General features: G+C 39.3%; 1 protein-coding gene across 1 annotated transcript in view; it reads left to right on the top strand.

The window, feature by feature from the left end:
- Positions 1–21312, top strand: part of GPR158 (G protein-coupled receptor 158) — a 209183-nt gene that overhangs the window by 97314 nt on the left and 90557 nt on the right. Inside the window, exon 4 of the mRNA XM_075022456.1 lies at positions 1883–2100. Coding sequence (XP_074878557.1) covers positions 1883–2100 — 218 coding nt within the window. The remainder of the gene's footprint in view (positions 1–1882; positions 2101–21312) is intronic.

Raw genomic sequence — 21312 nt, 5'->3', positions numbered from 1 at the left:
GTTGAGGAAACGAAGTGGAAGACTCAGACAGTAGGGTATGGAGTCTCTTGACTCTTGATTTGGGTATGGAGATGGGAGGTGGGAGACTGTGACTTCTCTCTCTGACAGGACAGTGTGGGTCCATTGCTCTAGCTGTAATTTAGAAAACAGAGATATAATGTTAGATATGGAAAAGGTGGTTTCTGGCAAAGCTCTTGGAGTAATAATGGGCTGAGGTCCATGGCTGTTTGCTCTGAAAAGAAGTTCCAGTCCTAGGTTATCTTCAGGATTAGTGTTCCTTAGAGGTTCTCCACCTTCTTGGGATGCCCAGGTGTGGTTATTTTCCATCTCCATTCCTGCCTCCCACAGACTGGGTCAGAAAGACACAAGATCTCTTCTTGCTGTCTACTTGTATCTAAGAAAATCTGGCTACCAGCATGAGTCAGCACTACTCTGCTATATTCAGGTTTCCAACATCTTTGTTTAGAATAAAGCCCCAAAGAGAAATCCACAGTCTTCATGAGAAATACCAGCCTGTTCTTTGCTCACTGCGGGATGCGGGAGTGAAGCATCCTACACTGAGAATGAGGAGCACAGCATTGCTGGAACTGCTTGCCAAGTAAACAGACTTGGATATACAGCTTCTTTGTCCCTTTCCAGGCTTTGCCTCTCAGCAGATGTGTGCTCATGCGCATTTGTACATAGATTTGAGAAAGCAAGAAATAATTACCCTTGTAAATAACCTTCTGCTTCAAATGTTTCAAGCTAAAAGTCTGAAGACAGTTTCATAAGCCAATATGCATGTGCAACATCAGTGGAATTGGCTGTCTCTTGAGTTAAGACTAAACAGTGCATGATTTACTACTTTCACTGACAGAGGAGTATTTTGATCAAAGATATTAGAGCAATTCTCTAGTCTTGTAAAAAGTGAGAGCAGTTATCGCACATGGTACACCATTGATTTGGCTTCAGCCACATTTTCTTGTTATATTAGTATATACAACATATATATAAACATTTAATAAACATATTATATATGTTTATTAAACATATATTAAGCATTTCAGCAAATTCAATTTTCCTTCTTATTTAACAATATTCTTTTTTGCCCCATTTTTCTTTCACCTTTTTATTCCATTAATTGCCTATAGGGTAAGCAGTGTTACAGGGCGTTATGGGCAAGTGTTAATGGATCAGAAAAAGTAGGAATCCTCCTGTAGTGGGTTTACTTTGATGGATGGGATGTCAGCTCAAGAATCACTGGTTTTTGTGGACAAAATATTAACTTGCCAATAGGTTTTCCTGGTTTCTTGGTGTGCTTCTATGAACAATGGAAAATTATACTTAGTGTAAGTGCACTGGTTTTGCTTTGGGGACAGAGTAGTGCAATCATGCAACAGCATGCTGAACAAACATTAATTAAGAAGGGTTTTATCTAATTTGAAGCTAATTAATTCACTAGATAGCATCTTTATGAAATTGAGGAATAATCTGAAATAGGATCAGAGCTTGTACTGTGAACATTAAGTAGTTAATGAGTCTGTTCATGTGTCTGTAAAATCCTTTCCTTATTCCCAAATTTTTGAGGTAATTTTTTTCCCTGTTCAGAATTCTCCTTCAAAGAATTTACCGTGCAGATTTAGCCCACTTTAAATACAATGGGAAAGCATTCGGCATTTAATAAGCTCACTTTCCCTCATATCTAAATTGGTCTGCATTTTGTGAATGTGACAAAGGAAGGTGAAATGAGAAAAGCAACCCTGGCAAGACATTTTGTAACTTTATGAGAGAGGCCAACAGGGAGGAAAAGGGAGTCAGCAGGGGACTGTTTTGCTCCTGTATGGATGAACTGCCCACCCTATACAACTAAAGGTGTCTCCCCTTACCCTTCTGATACTTTCAGGAAAGGATGCAGAAAATCGCTTTTCTGGCGGTGAACTGTCAGAGGAAGTCTACACCTGCCTACCCTGCAGGGAAGGATGTTCTTACTGTACAGATGATACTCCCTGCTATGCACAGGAGGACAAGTATTTACGGCTGGCTATCATCTCATTCCAAACGCTCTGTATGCTGCTGGACTTCATAAGCATGCTGGTAGTCTACCATTTTCGCAAGGCAAAGGTAAGCGGATGTGTTTTACTTTGATATTCCTGCCCATTGTGTGGTACAGACTCATTTATGTTAGGTGTATAGCTTCTCATTTTGACAGTCGAGTACTTGGGTAAGGAGCTCAACTCAAGGAGAGGATGGGATTTCCAAACCAGAATGCTTTGCTTTAGGTGTGGACGTACCTAAATCGTTTATGTAGTTTTTGAAAAAAACGCTGAGCAGTTTGTGTCTCCCAATGAAATCTGCTTAAATTTATAGATCATCAGCAAAAATCAAGGAAACCTATTATGTTAGAAGTAATTTTGGAAAATCTGACCAATTATGCAGGTATCTAAGGAGGCATGTGGGTATTTATAGTCTCGGAATCTTGAAGGTTTCTGTTTTACCACTGCTGGGAAAGATGTTTAGCTTCAATATATTTACAAGACTAGCTGGAAAATAATTTTATCAAAGAAAAATCTTTCCAAATAATTCTAGTTCCTAGAGAGTTTAAACTTGATTCTATGGTTAAAGATTTTTTTTTCTCTAAGTATGAATATATTAAGGAGTGTCTGTAAATTGCTGATGCAAACTACGGATATGTTTTATGTACTAACCTAATGAACTTTCTGCTTTTACGTCACTCAAAATCTTTTAACATGTAAGAACTTCTGGAATCTCACTGTTGCCTCGATAAACACAGGATATTCTCTGAAACTTCTAATTTACTAAAAAAAAATGAATTGAAGCTGGCACATATTCACTACTTACATTTGGGAGACGTAGGTGTGCACACAATATGCTACATTGTTGAAATTAATAGCTTCATCCACTTTCCATAACTAGATAAGCATTTCCATTTTGGTTTCTGGAACACTTGATCCCACAGTCTTCCTAATCCTACAGTGTCTGTGTTACAAATGCATGGCTCATTTTGAAAGACTTTAATATCCTGGCAGGAAATCACAGAGCGAGCAGAACATTCTTTTTTTTTTCTCTTCTGTTTCTGACAGAGTATTTGTATTTAATGATATTGCATAAAATGATTCAAATTACAGACTTAATCGTATTTATGAAGTTTTTCATTATGGAAGAAGTCTGTTGTAGGCATCTGTTTAGTTGCTTAACAGTAACTTAGCAGAAGAACTTTATTCCAATTTTGTGAGGTTTTAGTCCGCATGGTAATGTTACTTGCTTTAAAGTCATAGACAACATCATGAAAGAAGCATTCCTTGTGAGTAAAAACTTTACTCTCTAGACCTACAAAGTGAACAGAGTAGATTATCTCATACACAGCTGTTGCAAGTTTGGCTTGATTGTTTTTTTCCACACTGAAATACCAATTATTTTATAAGAAATTTCTATATTTTCTCATAAATAGTTTGAGATCAGAGGTGTGTAAAATTGCATACACTCTTGCACTTGCACACTTACATATGTTCTGATATATGTATCCACTACAGTAAAAAAAAGATAGATCTTTATTAAACATACTACAGAAATCTCGTATTTCACAAAACCTGCTAGTAATGAAAGGTGCATTTTTACTTTTGTGATGATTAGTCATTTCTCCAAAGTAGGCTATGAGTAAAGAACCAGATGGGATCTGAATATTTAATATCAAAGCAATACCAAAGAGGCATATACATATCGTTCCTTGTTTCTAAAAAACTTTTCCCTCTTTATGAAAAAGTTTGAGCTCATTTTTTTCCAGATTACCTCTTACCATTAGACATCATGACATCTGAAGGAGGGAGAACCAGACATAAACCAAAACATTCTTTTTTCTGGAAAGAAAAGTAATGCCTTTGGTACATTGCATTTCATTCAGTTGGACAGAGATGTATTCAATTATAATTTTGCTACCTTAGAAGAGAGTTGACTTTGCTCTAAATGTATCTCTCACAAGGAAAAGGTGAGGAAAAATGACAGAAAAGTAATATGGTGATTAACAATCCTTTCCTGTATGATCAATGTTTTCAAGGAGTAGAAACTGATAAATAGATGTTCCATTGCTTTTCATGTCATTCAGCTCAGTTTTTTCTTGGATTCCTTTTATGTTCTTTATCTTATTGGTACAGCATGATTTTAAAAAGAAAAAGGTCTTGTGTGATTACCATGAAATGAGAAGCTGTATGAAGGGCAAACATACTGAGAACAATGAGTATTTACGTAAGAAAACTGCTGGTTACATTGGATAATGACAGAAGTTTGGAGTGAAAGAAGAAACTAGTAACTGACTGTGTACTCTCCACCAAGGGGGGAAAGTCATGAAAATAAAAGAACAGATATTGAAATATATTCAGAATATCTGCATTTTGAGAATTTCCAACTGTTAGTGAAACAAACCTCAATTAGGTTAGTATATCTGTCTATGATTAAAGTTACCATGTTAAACTGCTCATTTCTATTGTGCTGGGTGGGTGTCAGAGAAGAGCATTTTTTGGATTCTCTCCCACGTATGACACTACAATATTCAAATAGTTAGAAAAAGTCATTTTTAATATAGCATTTTAAGAGAAAGAATTGTACTGCTACCATATCAAGGAACAATCTTCAAAGTCTTTAAAAGAGCAAAAGGTGGGGGTTAAGAATAAAAAATGCTACATTAAGGCCCCAGTGCTGAAAAGAATGAAGAGCAGATACGTGGCATTTTGGTACAGTTGTTGATCAGTAAAATGAGCTCAGTAAAATGGAAAGACAAATGGTATCAGGTTACCACTCTGGTAAAAGTGACTGTGCAAAACACTACTTCATGCTTGTAGTTCATAGAGGCTCCTGGTAAATACTAACTTCAAAAAGCGAAGGTCCTGAAAACTTAAGGTCTGCCAACAGAAAGCACCTTGGGAAGAAACACCCCTAGCACCTTGACTGTGATATTGTGAGTATAATAATTCAGACAAAGAATGATAAAGGTCCATAAAGACCCTTTAGACTGTGATGGAAGTGACAACCCTGGTCTCAAAAAAATCAACGTATCACTAAGAGCAGATGCAGATCAGAAGTATTTTAGAGAAGAAGTGTCTCAGCTATTCAGATCATAGTGGTCGCACATATTATGACCAAGCAGTACTTATAATGGAAACTGCTGTGGAAGAGTCACTCATCGGCTTAGTTTCATCAACAGTGCAGAATATATGCTAGATCCAAGCCAGTTACTAAAAGATCAACCATTGGTAAAAGATCTACTGCTCCACTTCCAAAGAACAGAGCAAAAAGAACAGAGATGTTTTCAACAATTACTGCCAAAGTGTTATTGACAGAATGTGACAACACAACTTTCATTTTGACATGATCTTTATTACTGACCTAGGATGTAGTAATAATGATCTACAGGGAAACCTGGTAAATATCAACCAAAGTGGTTCCATGAGTGAAAGATCTTGACAAAATAAATGGTAATAAATAGGCAAAGCCTATAGCAAGCCAGATGACTGGCTTCTAAAAGCCAGGCTTCTCTTTAGAGGAACCTTTAGAAGTCTCTGAAGTTTTCAGTCTCTTCTTTTAGAACTTCTAAAGGTTCCTCTAAAGAGTCCTCTTCTTCAGACTTCTGAAAGAACTCCTCTACGAAACTGCTGAATTATTTACTGTGGAGTAAGCTACTGATTACATTAGTAACAGTAGAGGAGGAGTGGAAAATAGGAAATGTGACATCTGTGTTTGTAAAGACTTCCTGTAATGGTGACAAGAACTGAAGATCAGTAGGTCCAGCTTACATGCTTGCAAATTCATAGAAATGGTAATAAAATTTAGAACTACTAGGTCCATGGATAAGTGTGGAAAGTGCTTTTGTGAGAATGTGATGCTGTACAAATATATTTATAGCTCTGTGAAGGTGGATTATGAGCATGTGGATATGAGAGTACTTTTTCCAAGGTCCACCACCAAAAGCTCTTAAAAATTATGATCTCAAGGGGCTAGGTGAGCTACACTTGTTGTAGGTGACCAAGAGATGACAGAGGAAAATGCAGTGCAGGAAATATGGTATAAAATCATGTAAGACGGGGAGATGTTGACATGTGAACAAATATTCATGGTTCCTCTTAAGATATCACTAGATGATGTTCAAGGGATCTCTCAAGTGGTTAAAAAAAAACAAGCAGGTGTTTTACACAACTTTTAGTTGCTTTATGTCACTCATTGGCAAAGAATATCATGGATCCCAAAGTATAAATCAATTCAAATAGAGTTTAGAAGGAATCATGAAGGATATTTCCATTATTGGCTGTTTAAACTCAGCAGTTTTGGTGAAATATCTGGTGCAGGAAGTCCATAATTTTTATTGTTGGAAACTGGGAAGATAGACCAGGAAGGATCACTCTCTGGTGTTCTCCTTTAATAATGCAGCACAGGCCATGACCTGAGGTAGGACACTAGAGTCTGAATCAGAAAGCCGTTCTTTTGTTCTCCTGGCAAAGAGTCATTAAGTTAGATTTCATGCCTGTTCTTGAAAGCATTGTAGTTACTCATGTAGACTTGCATGTTCGATAGGTGGCAAAACAAAATTCAACTCATTTGTCTGAGACACAGTTACTCCAAACTATCGCTGGTACCACTGACCAAAATCGTGGCATTGCCAACATGTAAATGAAACTGCAAATTAGTGACTTCAAGCAGTAGTCAGCATTGGCAAACAGCACAAAATGAAACTGCAGAAAGATACTGTGAGAAAGCTCAGATCGATGCTGAGGAATTCATTTGAGGCTTTGTCAAACACAGGTGAAAGTGACTCAGCTCCCCCAAGATTAGCTCAGCAGCAATGTTATTAAACTGCAAGAGTCATAACTGGAGAAAATCACAGGCAGAAAATGTGGCCCTTTGCCAAGAGAAGGGAGAACTCCAAAATGGTAAGAATTAAAAAAATTAGGAAGAAGGTACAAAAGGAGTAGCAGAAGCTAAACCACTAGTGAAAAGCATTGTAGGGAAAGACAGAAAAAGATGACAGATAAAGCAGATGCCACTGCTATAATGGGAAAAGACAAGGCATTTCAGCAGGAGAGTAAATGGATGAAATGTGCCAAACAAAACAAAAAAGGAAAAAATATTAACAGCTAATACAGAAGGGAAAACAGATGTGCTGATCACTTCAAAGAAATTTTTAACTATTCTAGACAACCCTCATGCCAAGCAGTAGTGAACGCTGAAAACCCTGAGCCTGGCATTAACACAAGCTGCAAGAGGCTGAAAAACTCCTGGGAGATGGAAATGCATGAAATCCCATCAGAAAAGTTGATGGCACCTGACAGCACCAGTTGGACACTGAGGGAGTTGTGCAGTGAAGCCTGGGAAAAAGAGTTTTCCTCAATAGTGGAAACATTGGAGTTTTATTAGACTGCCCTGACAGGGTGATCTTGATCTTGCTGAATACTGCAGCTGGGGAGATGTTGAGGCTTCTGCAGTGTAAGAGAGGTAAAGGGACACTGGGTGCAAAACAAGGAACTGGCTCAGCTGAGTCTCTCAGCAGTTTGGATGAACTAGATATGTGTCCTAGCAATTGTAGAGGAGTATACGAAGGAATAGGCTCCTCTTAGTTGTTTGGTTTTCAAAAGGCTTTGACAAGACTATGAGAGGATCTTGCAGAAAAACCTTCAGCCCTACAGAGTCAGATCTTCACAGCTGCATACAGAGGTACAAAACATTGTCTAAGTTGAACAACTAAGAAACAAATCAGCTCAAGGTGAACACTAGCAAACATCCTTGTGTGCTGTGGCATTATTATTGATTCGATAATGCAAACATTACTGCTAAAAACACATCCAAAAAGTATGAGGCTAAGCTAATAAAATTAGCTGGCTAGGCAATGACAGAAATCACTGATGCTAAAACAAATACTCTCAAAAACGAGAATATGAACAGTGATTTTGTAAGAAAAAACATCAACAAAATAGAAGAATTCATCTATGTGAGTAGTTTTATATAAGCCAATGGAGAGATCAAACAGGGAGTACTGATGAAACTGCAGTACTGATTACATGCTATGTAAGGGTAGCAAAGCTATATGGCACCAGAAACAAACAGCATGATTAAATAAATATACATAAAAACCAGATTTTTTTTTTTTATTTCAAAGTTAGCATAGGATTTCAAGGGCTAAATATCTACCACAGCCTTAGAGAGGAAACAAGCTGTGTTGTAAAAACTTTCTTATAAAAGTACTGGACAGTGGAAGGACATACCTGCAAAGAACCTAAAGAGTTCATCAGTTATCATCAGGCTGCCTTTTCAAATTAATCAGAAAGAAGAGCTGAAAGTAACTGACCTTTGCATAGTGGCATACCAACTCAAACATGGAGCTGTCAGGTAGAATACAACTGCTGTGAGGAATCGTAAGTGCTCTTAAGAAATGCTAAGAACCACTACTGGCAAAAAGACCAGAGAATCTGATCTCAGCCGTAGCATGGAAGAGGCTAATTGCTACTTCAGTGATGAAGGAAGGATGAGAATGTGGGTAGGAGAACTGCAGGCATACGCAGGAGGAAACCTTTGGGGGATCTGATCTTTCTGTCTTCCTAATGTATCTGTGGCCAGCATCTCTGGGTGTAAATCCAGCACATCAAGGTAAATCTGACAGCAACCAGCACACTTGGAAAAGGTTGTTTTCAGCTCTGAAAAATAATGGAAAAAGTGCTTAGAGGAGAGTCTTCAAAACAGCAGTTTGGAATGATGTTGCCATATGGCATTAACAGTGATGAAGGACTGTGATAGAGCCCATTGAAATGAAGGGCTTTGCCCCATTTGAGGCCATTTCCAGTCCCAAATATTAGAAATTTATAACTAAATTACCTTTTATTGTACTTGTCTCCCCCCCCCCCCCCCCCCATTTATGAACACTCAAGAACTGTTGGAAATACAGAAATAAAAATACTTTTAATGAGAGGAGAAAAATATATATCTGGAACACTGATCAAGGAAAAAACTCACAGTTAACAAGACCACATGGCTAATTATCAACAAGAATAAATAATTTTACCTCTCTTGAGGGAAATGTGGCAAATAACAACTGACTTTTTATATGGGTTTTACGCTCTCTTGAATACAGATTTCCAGTATTTGGAGTTCAGGGTAGCTAGATATTCTATGCCACCGCTTTCCTATTTTTCCATTTAGTGTAAATACATTTAAGTGTTCTGCTAAATATGATTTCAAAACCGTGAAGATAGTCCCTAAACAGTGGAATTTTAAACACTGCACAAAACTGCACATAGATAGAAAGGCACCGTGCAAATTAATGCTGTAGTTCCCCTTTCTAATACTGTGAAATCAAGAATGTCTTTTCTCCCTTACTGCAGCCATGATAGGATGCAGTAATTCAGAGTGAGATAATCACAGGCTATTGATGTGTGATACATCTTTAAATATTAAAGCATGCTGGCTTTGCAAACATACCTTTTTTGCTAATGTAAATCAGCCAATCCTTTTTTTTTTTTTTAACTCTACAGTGGCATCTTGATGGGCTTATGCCTGGATGCCTTTCATCTTTGGTGCACATTCTGCCTTCTTCTCCCTAGACATCAATTTCTGACATTTCAGCTGAAGTGGAAACTTGATAGAGGGAAAAGATCTTGCGCAGATGGAGCAGCTGCCTTTACATGCTGTGCTGGTGGGCATACCTGACAGTTCACTCAGCATACACACATTCTGTGCGGTGCATTATACACCCTTTCTTCATCATGTCCTACAGTGAGAACCTAGTTTCTTGTGATTTCTTAGGGAAGTTTATTGCAGTCTTGAGGTGTGCAGCTTTTTGGAGATGTTGGTTTTTTAGTGGAATTCTCATTTCCTTTATTCATAAAACAGAACCCATAAAATGTCCTTTACCGTTTTTCTGCGTAGTTAAGATATGCCTTTAGGGATGCTCTACTTTTTTAACTCTCACATAAATAATTGCAGGTGCCATATTGAAAAGATAAGAAGTGCAGAGGCTGTTAGCCTGCGGCAGCAGTTGGGAATCAGAGATGATGTACTGGCTGCTGGAGTTCCCAAAGACAGCAGACGTTGGTAGGCATGGCTGTGACGGTGGTATTGCCCTGTGTTTGCAGGGTGTTGTGGCATTCACTTCATAAGCCTGAAGGTTTCACATCTCTATATATTTGCATTCTAATACATGGTTTAGAGGAATTAAGTACTCGTGAATAGAAACATAAACCTAGTTCCACTGTAGACACTTTAGGCCTAATGAAAAACTGAAGTGTGAAGAAAATAAAGATCTAGATATAAAATATGTTGGTTGATTTCAGTTAGTCTCATTAACAAGAGATAATGATGTATACAGTGTTCACTGGACAGTCTACCCCTAATGTACAAAGTAGGTCTTAAAAATGTCTTTTCATCAGTACTCAACAGTAGCTCTAAGGATTCAAAAGCTACAATCTTCTCTATATAGCTTTATATTAAGCTGTTTTGGGTTTGTGTGGTGGGGTTTTGGTAGCAGGGGAGGGAGCTGCAAGGGTGGCTCCTGTGAGAAGCTGCTGGAAGCTTCCCCAGCTCCAAGTCGGACCCTCCTCTAGCCAAGGCCGAGCCCATCAGTGACGGTGGTAGCACCTCTGGGAGAACAGATTTAGGAAGGGGAACCGGTAGTGAGTGGGGGATTGGAATGTGAGAGGAACCCCTCTGCAGACACCGAGGTCAGTGAGGAAGGAGAGGAGGAGGTGCGCCGGAGGAGGGGATGCCCCTGCAGCCCGTGGTGAGACGGCAGGCTGTCCCCCCCCAGCCCACGGAGGGGAGTGGGGGAGCGGAGGCCCCCCAGGATGGCCATGACTCCATGGGGAAACCCGCGCTGGAGCAGTCTGTGACTGAAGATCGGCCTGCAGAAAGGACCCATGCTGGAGCAGTTCATGAAGGACTGCAGCCCATGGGAAGTACTCAGGTTGGAGAAGTTCGTGGAGGACTGTCTCCCGTGGGAGGGACCCCATGCTGGAGCAGGGGAAGGGTGAGGAGTCCTCGCCCTGAGGAGGAAGGAGCGGCAGAGACAACGTGTGATGAACTGACCGTAACCCCCATCCCCTGTTCCCCTGCCCTGCCGGGGGGACAAGGTAGAGAGAACCGGGAGTGGAGTTGAGCTGGGAAGGAGGGAGAGGTAGGGGGAAGGTGTTCTAAGGTTTAGGTTTACTTCCTAATAGCCTTGTTTTGTTTTGATTTGTACTAAATTAAATTGGGTTTGTTTCTTCCCCAAGTTGAGCCTGTGACCATAAGTGGGGAGTGAGCCCTCCCTGTCCTTGTCTTGACCCACAAGCTTTTCTTTATATTTTCTCCTCATCCCACCAGGGCTGGGGTGGGGGAGTGAGCGAGCAGCTTCATGGTGCTTTGTTACCAGCTGGGCTTAAGCCACGACATAAGCCAACATTTGTCTCCACAGAGTTGAATTACACAGCACCTTAGGGACCATCTGGAAAACATACATGGTTTATCAGGGAGTGCACTGCCTTTGAAGTGATGTGAATCAGCCATGGACTATGACACATTTGCACCACTTTGGCGTTGAGACTGATTCCTGGCCTTTACTTTCTTAACCTTGATGTCTTGCTATTTAAGACCCTACAGTCTATGAATCACCGTCATCTTCTGTTCCACCAATGCTCCACAAAACTCTACAACATAGAGCCCCGAAGTTCAAATTAATGGAGCCGATAGTAGTGCACTTGCCGTATAGGGTGCTGGCCAGGAAGATAGCTGTCACCATAGACAAGGCTGTACTAGCCTTGAAGTCATATGTAAGTTTAACTCTATTACACTATGATTTCACTTTTAAAATAAATTATGTAAAATAAAGGTAACCGAATCCTTGAATTTCAGCATATATTTTCCAACAACGAGAACTACTACAGCATAGAATAATTTTTCCAAAGCTGTTTCAGAGCTAGAAATTAAACTGAGCAAACTGCTAAGATTTTTGATTGTCTGTTACTCTCTGTCTTTGATTCTTGCTGAGCCTTGTATTTGTGGCCCTTGTAGGGAATAAGCTTTCCCCACATATTCTTTGATGCAGTAACTTCAGGACAGTTGCATTTACCTGAAGTTTCATTTGGGTTTGTGAATGGGCATTTACAGATTTGCTGGGAGGGGAGTTCCTATCATGTCAGCAGAATAACAGCGACATTATTTATTTATCCTGCTATTTGTCTTGGAGTTGTATGCTTCTGTGAACCTTCCTTGTACAATCAATAGCAATAGAAAAGTCCCTGGTGGCTTGCACAAGGTCTTTGGCATGCCTCCCTTTCCAAGAGCAGACTGAAGTAGGCCTTTCTTTTTGTTTTAAGGGTCTAAGTGTATAGGCTAAGAAGAACTATTCCAAGCGTGAGCCCAATTTGTGGAGGGACTTTTCAACCAGGAAGGCTTGCAGAATTTCGTAGTGCTTTCATAGTGCAAAATTTCATTTGCTTGATGAGCTCTTTGTCTCTGGGAAAAGCATTTGGCCAAGGTTTGGAGATTGAAATGTGGTTTTTGATGCAACTGGGATTTGCATTCCAGGGTGCCAGTGTCTGGACCCCATTTTGATGCTGAAAACTAGTATAACTAAGCAGAAGCACATTTGAAGATGAGAAATTAATTTTTTTAAAAAGTTTCACTCAGAGAAGGAAGAAATAGTTTAAATTAAGAAACTGGGAGAACAAACAATATCAGAAAGAAATGTAGTATGAGAACTTTCAAATATCAGAAATAAAACTGTATTGGAAACCTTATTCTAGGAAAAGTCTTGCATTTTTACTGAATTTTTTTTTAATTGTAAAACCTTTATTTAACGTTAGCATCCTCAGAGAAACTTTATGTGCTGCTTTTTATGTGTTTTTTTGGCCATATCATGTGGTGGAAGCCGAACACATCATTCAGACTAAAAAATATGCCTGTTTTTCATTCTTTTCTTCATTTCTTTGGGTGAAAGGTGAAGGTTTATAGCTCACAAGCAGCAGCCTTTTGCTGTCAGCTTCTTTTTAGGACTTCGTGCTGTGAACAGTCAGATTGATTTCTGCCTTCCCTGTCCCAGCTGTGCCTCTTTCTGTCTGGAATAAAATCTTGATGTTTTTCTGTGACATCTTCTCATCAATATCTATATAGCTGAAAAGAAACCTTGATCTCCTCCTGCTTCCCTCTAAGACATCCCAGCTACTGCTTTCTTAGTTACTGTAGCAACATGCTTGTTATCTAACATCAGTTTGGACTCTGGAGCTCACTTTGCCTCCAGCTATGTCTAAGCCTTACTGAACTCCTTCTGATTTCCCTTTTAATACATGTTTTCTGCTGGTCCACAGACCTAAAATTCTTGTCTCAGGTTGCTATCTTGTCTCTTGACTACCACAATGTCCTTGGAGCTGGCCTTGGCAAATGCAGTCATGGCCTGCTCCTGCCTATTCAAAATGATGCTACAAATGATTTTCTGTCCTGCCACTTTGTGTTGTCCTCATTGCGTCTCCTTGTTGACAACGTACGTGAGCTATACCTCTTGGTTTTTGAACTCCCACATGAGCTTTTCTCTCTCTTGATGGCATTTCTTTGATGCAGAAGTGTCAACACCAGCCTCCATCATCATCATCTTATTACATTTTTCAAAAACCACCCCTTGTTCCCTCCATACTTTCCTCGTGCTTGGTAGATGCTTTTTGAGAGCATCCCCTGCTCTCCATATCGTGTCTTCAGATTCAAGTGCTGACAAAATATGTGACTACAGGTGGGATACTGATAGGCTGAGACTACTGATTGCTTGTTACGATATGTGATATTGCCTTGTTGTTCCATTGTTCTTCCGATCTGTCCTTATCTGTCTGTTGTCCCTTATCTTAAACTCTTAACTTTGTGGAGGAAGGACAGTCTTTTTTACTTCTCCTTGTGCAGGGTCCATGATAACTTGAGGTTGATCTGGTGCTGGGGCTTTCAGCAATACAGTGGTAGCAAGAATAATTAAGTTATACATAGCAATATTTCCTTCAAAGGCAAATGTGCTTTTATTTGCAGTGAAACATACAATCCATGATCTAAACTTCATGAGAGATTACTTAGTGTAATAAATTATGAAGAGCTGAAAAATCTCACCATTTTGGGCATCATCATTTCTCAGATCCAATTATAAGCTATTAGTTTGGAGCGGTTTAGCCACTTGGCTCTTGTAAAGTAAAAGTGAATAAAATAAACTGGAGTTGGATTTAAAATCTTTAGAATTATGAGGTTTTGTTTGATTTGAAACTATACTATAATGATCTTCATCTATCGTTCATTTGCCTTCTCAGTCACGTGAATAATGAGATTTTTTTCTCTTTATCAGATTCATTCTAACCCTTCTCTTCTTACATCACTCTCAGTTTGTTTCCTCTGAGATATCACGAATCTTGAGCTTTGCAGTCAGGTTGGTTTTTTCTCCTGTAATTTATCATAAACTATTTCTTTCTACATGATTGAACTATGATTTACACAGACTGTTTTAGTGAGCTGTGGTATTATATTCTGTAATAGGTGATGTCATGTTGAATAAGAAAGCTGAAATTCAGTTCAGGTATTCTGAAGCTATTTGTAAACTAAATCAGGGGAACATGCTAACTGAGCCCCACCTCCTGCTCATGAAATTTCGTTTTGTATTCCATCAGATTTTTTTTATATTCCATTTGGTCTCTTGCTGATTAAACAACTATCAATATTAAAGTGCATTTTATTCTTGAAGACCATAATGCCTTTGCATCTTCCTTTCATTTCATTTCTGCATTAATTGAATGCATAGCCTAGTGAAACAGGCACTTTAAGTCATCCAGAGTTTTCATGATTGTCATTTTACATATTCAGCTTTTAAATTAACCATAAGGATGTGAATAGACTGGAACTGAACTTAGGCATTATTTACCTCATTACTGATTTTCCTTCATCTACATATTCATTGCTATTTGGTGAGAACCAGGTATCTTGATCTCAGGAGTATGTCCCTGAGGAAGGCATTCCTGCTCCTATAAGAAAAGATGTCCCTGGGACATTAGCCATTTTCACTGTGAGGGTTCTTCACCAACAAACACTGTTTTTTCAAGTATCTTTCTTGTAGTTGTTGTAGTGCAACTTACATGCAGCAGAACCCATGTTTCAAAATGCAGAACACCTTATCTTCATTATGATATATCGTAATGGGTTTTGTTACTTGTATAACAGAAAGGATCAAGGGCCACATGAATTGAAAAATAAAGTATTTGGGGATTTCTTGGATCCCTGACATCTTGTGCACTTGTAGTGAAATTGATTTATGACTGATGGCTGCTTGACCTTTGCTTTTCCTGATTTTTTTTTCAAATAAAAAATAAATTTAATAATTATATTCTTTTTGAGCTCAGCTATAACTAGTAATAGAAAAAAAAATTGACCTTTGTGTAAGTATTCATTAAAGGGAAATGAAAAAACATGAGGATTATATTTATTTGGTTTAGGAATACTGCACAAAACCTGCAAATACGAGAAAATTCTGACAATTTGCCAATATAGCTTAAGTGGCAGCACACAACTGTATCTTTGGAAAATTGGCCTTTGCTATGAAATGTACTGTGTTTGCAATACATATTCTATTATGAGGCTCTTATTCAAATAGAACAATTATCATTAAAAGTATTTGTCAGTGTGGTAAGATGTTGAACAGGACACAGGATTTCATCTTGATTGTTTTACAAAGAAATTTTCAAAAGAGGTACAACTCTTCCTCCCTTGAAGTGAAGAGTGTTTCCTGCAGTTACCTGGGAATGAGTTGCTTGAATTTTGCACGTAAACCAACAATAATAAAATTAAAGTATAGCCTTGTTACGGCATTCAAAATTTCCCTTTTCCTGGGTAGCAGTCCTAATCAGTCCCTGAATTTGTTACCAAGAAAATAAAGAAACCATGACAACACCATTCCAGGGTACCTAACAGGCTTCAGGGGACTCCTTCCAGTTGCTTTTGTGCCATTCTTTAGTCCCTAGTAGTCCTTGTCCAGGTGCGGCCAGTGTTAAGATAACCACCATAAAGAAATGCAGTTCCACTCTTATCTGCTCTCCTTAATGTCAGTGGCTGTCTGGCAACTGCCAGGTCCAGCTTTTGTCTCTTAACAGAGGAGTCAAACATCTTGCTCTCTGTAGTTCAACCTCAGGGACAGAAAGAAAGATCTCTATGTTCTATTTCTTAAAGGTAAATTTCAAGTGAAATAAAATTTTTGAAAATTAGCACTTGAGTTTTTCCACAAAGCTTCTTCACTGAAAGAGGTAACAATGTGTTTGTAATTGGGAAAAGTTATATGGGATAAGAGGCAGGAAAAAGGTTCAATGGGCTTTAGAAAAACAGCATATGGAACTGAAAGCAAAAATATAGTCATACTGAAAAAAATTCTTTGCTGTGAAGGCATATTTTAGTAAGAAAAGGAACTGGTAATAAAACATTTCAACCAGCTCCACTTCAGAACTTGACAAAATCTCCTCTTCCTTCTGTTGTTTGATAGAAGTAAAGAACCACCTATACCAGGAAACGAGAATTTGAACAGGAAAGGTTTTCAGAGAAGTAGGAGACAGATTTGGGAATACAATCCAGTAACTTCCCATCACATCTCTTGTGTCCTCATGTGTAGAGTAGAATGGATCTGCCAGACCTGTACTACAATGGTCATGCCAGAGCTACCCCTCCTGGGAGCACCGGAGAGCGAGTGCACTGCCATCGCATGTACATTTAGCTAAGCTTTTGTTTCACTTGTTTTGAGACACTTTTGTTTAGTAATTTATCTAGTCACTTCAAATGCATGAACTTAGCACAGCAGGGCAAACCTGTATCTGTTCTCTGTTTCCTTGCTTCTGTATCATTCTGTCATTCTATCCATATGTACTTTCCAGCTCTACATTGAGTGGTAGATATCCTTTACAGTTTAGTAAGTATGATTGTGTTGTATTCAAAGTTGAGATCAAAGACAAAATCTGTCCTCATTTTTTTCTAATAATTTCTTGTAGGCCTTCTTTATCTGTAAGGCAAGCTCACATTCTAGTGCTAAGCCACCTTTGCAAAAGGAAATTTTCTTGAAATCATAGCCCAACTATGTTGTTCTTTATATTGTGAAAGTGGCAGAACTGTTTAATGAAAGTGAAAAAAAAGCAAAATATGCCAACCTTTTCCTCTTGCTAGGTTTCCATGGTACCATGCTCGTATAATACACAGTGACATGTGGCCCTGGAGAAATCTGCAGTCTTCCTGGACTGACACCAAAAGTCTACAGTTCTGCTAATTCAGTAATATACAATGTAGCAGATATAGAATGGCTTTAATTTTATTATGGCTTTTAATTTCTTCTTTTTTCTCCTTTTTGAAAATACTTTGACATTCATTTCACTGACTTTGTGTGATGACATTCAGAAATCCAATGCTAATTAATGCTGCTGTATTTCCTGGATTGCTTAGGACCACAGAGAATTGAAATGCAGTATCTTCTATGCTTGTTTATCCATCTTTTTAGCTTTTTGTTTTGTTACATTTGATGCAACTTGGCCGGCTACGGTTTTTTTTAATTTCCCTCATGCAAATAATTGTTAAGCATTTATTTATGACCCTTTAGCAGTGCCCAAGAGGCATGTATGACTTTCCTTTCCTAATGTGATTTGCCACAGAAATGGTGTTACTTTCTGAGATCCAGGGATAAGGAATGACTGTTTGTCTTAAAGGGCACTAATGTGGTCTAGATCTTATGGATAGACTGAAGACTGAGCAAATTGCAAGGCATAAAGCAGCCTTTCACAAAAAATATTTTTTGCAGGCCTAGTCAAGTAAATGTGCTCCGCTAAGGCAATTGGTAGGGAGAAACAGAAAGTAAGATGGGGGATATTTGGCCTGTGCTACCTAGGAACTCCCCACCCCCTCATTAGTTTCACAGGCAGTCAACAGTAAAGCTCGAAGCTGAGAGGTGGACTGGCAATGGCACGCATGGAGCTGAGGAATAGTTCCTTCCTGCCATGGAGAAAGCCTCAGGAGCAAACCAAACAGTGCAGTAACACTGAAATCCTACTTTCAAAGTGTTGTGACATGAATGTGATCTGGCTTTACCTGTTCCTCTCCAGTGGCATCTGAGAGTTAGACTATATGTGCTTGCTCCTCACTTCTTGTAGTCACCATTTCAGTTTTCCTCCAGGAGCTGCCCTCTTGTTTTGGTCAGTTTCTTTATGAAGTAGCTGAAGGTAGTACCAGGAATAGAGAATGAAATTCCATTTTTATGTTCCAGAAACATGCAGTTCCAGGTCCCTCAGATCCAAAACTGGAACCAGTAGTCAAATAGATAAAAAACTCTGGCTGAAACGCAGTCTTGGAATGAGATGGGTGAGGAAGCTCTGTGAAAACCCCTTTCCTTGATACCATCATCTTAACAACGGCATCTGTTCATATGTTGTATGTCTAGGTCTTTGTTTTATCCTGATCTTTTCATTAATCAGATGTCCTGGGTAGCAGCCTGGCTGAAGAAGACCAGGAAGCTCCAGTGGAATCAGGCTGAATACGAGCCAACAGTGAGCTCTCACCACAATCCAGGAAAAAAACATATACTGGGCAACAGGAGGATGGCCAGCAGACAAAGGAAAGCTGTTAATCCTCTCTACTCAGTGCTAGTGAGGCTGCTCCTGAAATACTGGGTCCAGTTTTGAGCTCCATGGTTCAAGAAGAGTATGGAGAAACTGGGAAGAGTCCAGTGGATGGCTACTAGTGGGAACTAGAGCATATAACCTACTGGTAGAGCTTGAGGCAGCTAAGCTTGGATAGGAGGGCAAAGAGGAATCTAAGGGACAATTTAGTAGCAGCCTACTTGAAGGGTGATTACAAAGACACATCCAAACTCTCCTTACTAATGGCAAGTGATGGAAGTAACAAGGGACAACAGTCACAAATTATGGCTTGGGAGGTTTAAGCTGGGCATTAGGAAAAACTTTCTCACTAGGAGTTACCCAGCTCCATTCTTGGCGGTTTTCAAGATTTGGACAGACAAAGCTGTGGCTGACCTGATCTAGTGTTGGCAGTACTCCTGCTTTGATCAGCTAATTGACGTTTTACCTGTGTCAGTAGTTCCAGCTTTAGCTATCTGCGTGGTGTTACTTCGTCTTCTTTCAGTTTCTCCAAATCCATTCAGTAGATTAGTAAGTATTTTTGCTCTGCCACCCTACCTAGACATCTCCTTCTCTAATATATTCAAGAGAATAAAGGGTGGTGATCTTACTATGAAAAGTTGTGCAAGTCTTAAGTTTGACTTGTCATTTTTCCTGTCAAAAGACTTCACAAATGAATGTTTGTTTGCACATGTGACCCCTAGCATCCTTATTATTTCTAGCTTTACCTGCCCATTCTGTCTCACTTTTTTTTTTTCTTTTCAGATTAATACATTTGTGTTTTCTCTCGGCATGTTTCTTACATGCTAGCTCCTTGCCTAGAAAAGCTATAGACATCAAACTCATAACGGAATCAGGATGATCTACATGTTAAACACTTGCATGGTATTGAAACAGCTGCACCTCAGTCATGTTACTTCTGTTCAAGCACTGATGAGTGGTCACACAGTCTTCTGTATTTTGCGGTAGTATGTTGGAGTTTTTATCCCTTTTCTAGTAATGGTATATAAAAAGAATCTAACATATTCCACTTGGGCATGCACTCTTTCTTTCATTGTTCTTTCTTCTGTTCGAGTCTTCAGTTTTCAAAGTAGGCAGTAGCCCCAGTCCTGCTGGTTTGGATGAGTCCAGTGAGTTACTCTGTGTTAAAGGGGTGCTTCTGTCTCAACTGGACTGCCCTTCATAGAACAGCACAGACCTACGGTGATTGGCTTCCCTCCTGCAATAGTGGTTTTAGTTGGTTTTTGTTAATGAGATACATGAGAAAGTTAGAAAATAGCTGTATTTCTCTGATAAACAGTGAATGAGGCTTTCCATAAAGGAATTGCTCCAGGGAGACTGCTATGTTTGCTTCACAGGAGGGCAGAAATAAGGAACTAGCTGCTACTTCCTTGTCTTCCTAATTCAGAATGTTTTTATGTGCTGAACTGAGATTTCAGTATTGAAAATGCAGTTAATAAGAACAATGCCTCTGACTGTGTCTGTGTTTGGACAACACCAAAGTCTGGCAAGGTCTCCTTTCTCAGAGGGCTGCCTCAGATCCCAGCACCCTGATTTTGCTTTCCCTGCCCTTGCCCAAGGCTCTGTCTCCTTTCCATCAGCCCATCTTGCTTGACTGACCAAAAGAATATGCCATGGGGTTACTGTGACCCACTATTATGTCTTGTCTTCCAAGGGGAAGCCTACAAAAGCAATTTCAGTGTAGCTGCTCCTGAACTTGTTTACAGACTGAACATGCTACATCACATCATGTGTCGTCATGTGCCATGACTCTGACCCTATACCTGTGTGCAGAGTTGCAATCAAATCCTGAATCTCACATGGAGGTGATAACTAACCTCTGAGCCGGTAATGACTGTGAGTATTTCTTGACTTTGTGAATAGTTTTAACAGTTTACTTTAGATCACCAACACTCATTTAACTTTGAGTAGTCACTGAAACACAAAAAGGTCAGTAGCATCTCACAACTGTTAGTAGCTACATCCCGGCTGAGAGGAGTTGCTGTGAATATTTCTAGTGTCTTCCTCCTTGAGTTGGAGTGCCAATCCAGTCTGTAGTGGCTGTATATAACATGAGGGTATGTGCTCAGCTATGAGTCCTGTCCCAGTGCCTAAGTCACACTAGTTTACTTGAACTCACCTTTCCCATAAATGCATCTCGAAGTACATTACATACAGATGCAAGACATTTTACTCTTCTAGTGTGCTGATTTTTCTGTGTAGGTGTAGCATGACATACCCAGTGATTCAGAAGTTACTGAGCCCACCAAACAAGGGCCTTTATGTCCTCTGTCCTCACACTACTTCATTATTTGCATTTGCTACTGTGTACCTAAACCTATCTTGCACTTTGCTAGCTGTCCCTTTTGATAGCTTTGTATGAAGCACCTGATTGCAATTCACTTGAATTTCTCTCATGGCTGGCAACTTGCATCAGATTTGCTGGAATTGTTGTAGTGGACTTTATTGTTCACTGCAGAACTGAAGGTTGGTAGCTACTCTATAATAACACAGGCTTAGGATGAAGAAGACGGTAGAGACTAGCATATACCTGGTCTTGATCTTTAATGTAATACATGCCATACTATTTTAATTGCTTCCTTTTGGTTTGATTCCAGTATTTCTGGATGGAGACTGGATTGAAGCTAATGCCTCGTTCAATCATTATTTTTCCTCCTTTGACTTACCT

This window comes from Buteo buteo, chromosome 2 (genome assembly GCF_964188355.1).
Source record: "Buteo buteo chromosome 2, bButBut1.hap1.1, whole genome shotgun sequence".
Classification (NCBI taxonomy): Eukaryota; Metazoa; Chordata; class Aves; order Accipitriformes; family Accipitridae; genus Buteo; species Buteo buteo.
Note: the sequence above shows the minus strand (reverse complement) of the source record. Positions and strands in the feature narration are given on the sequence as shown.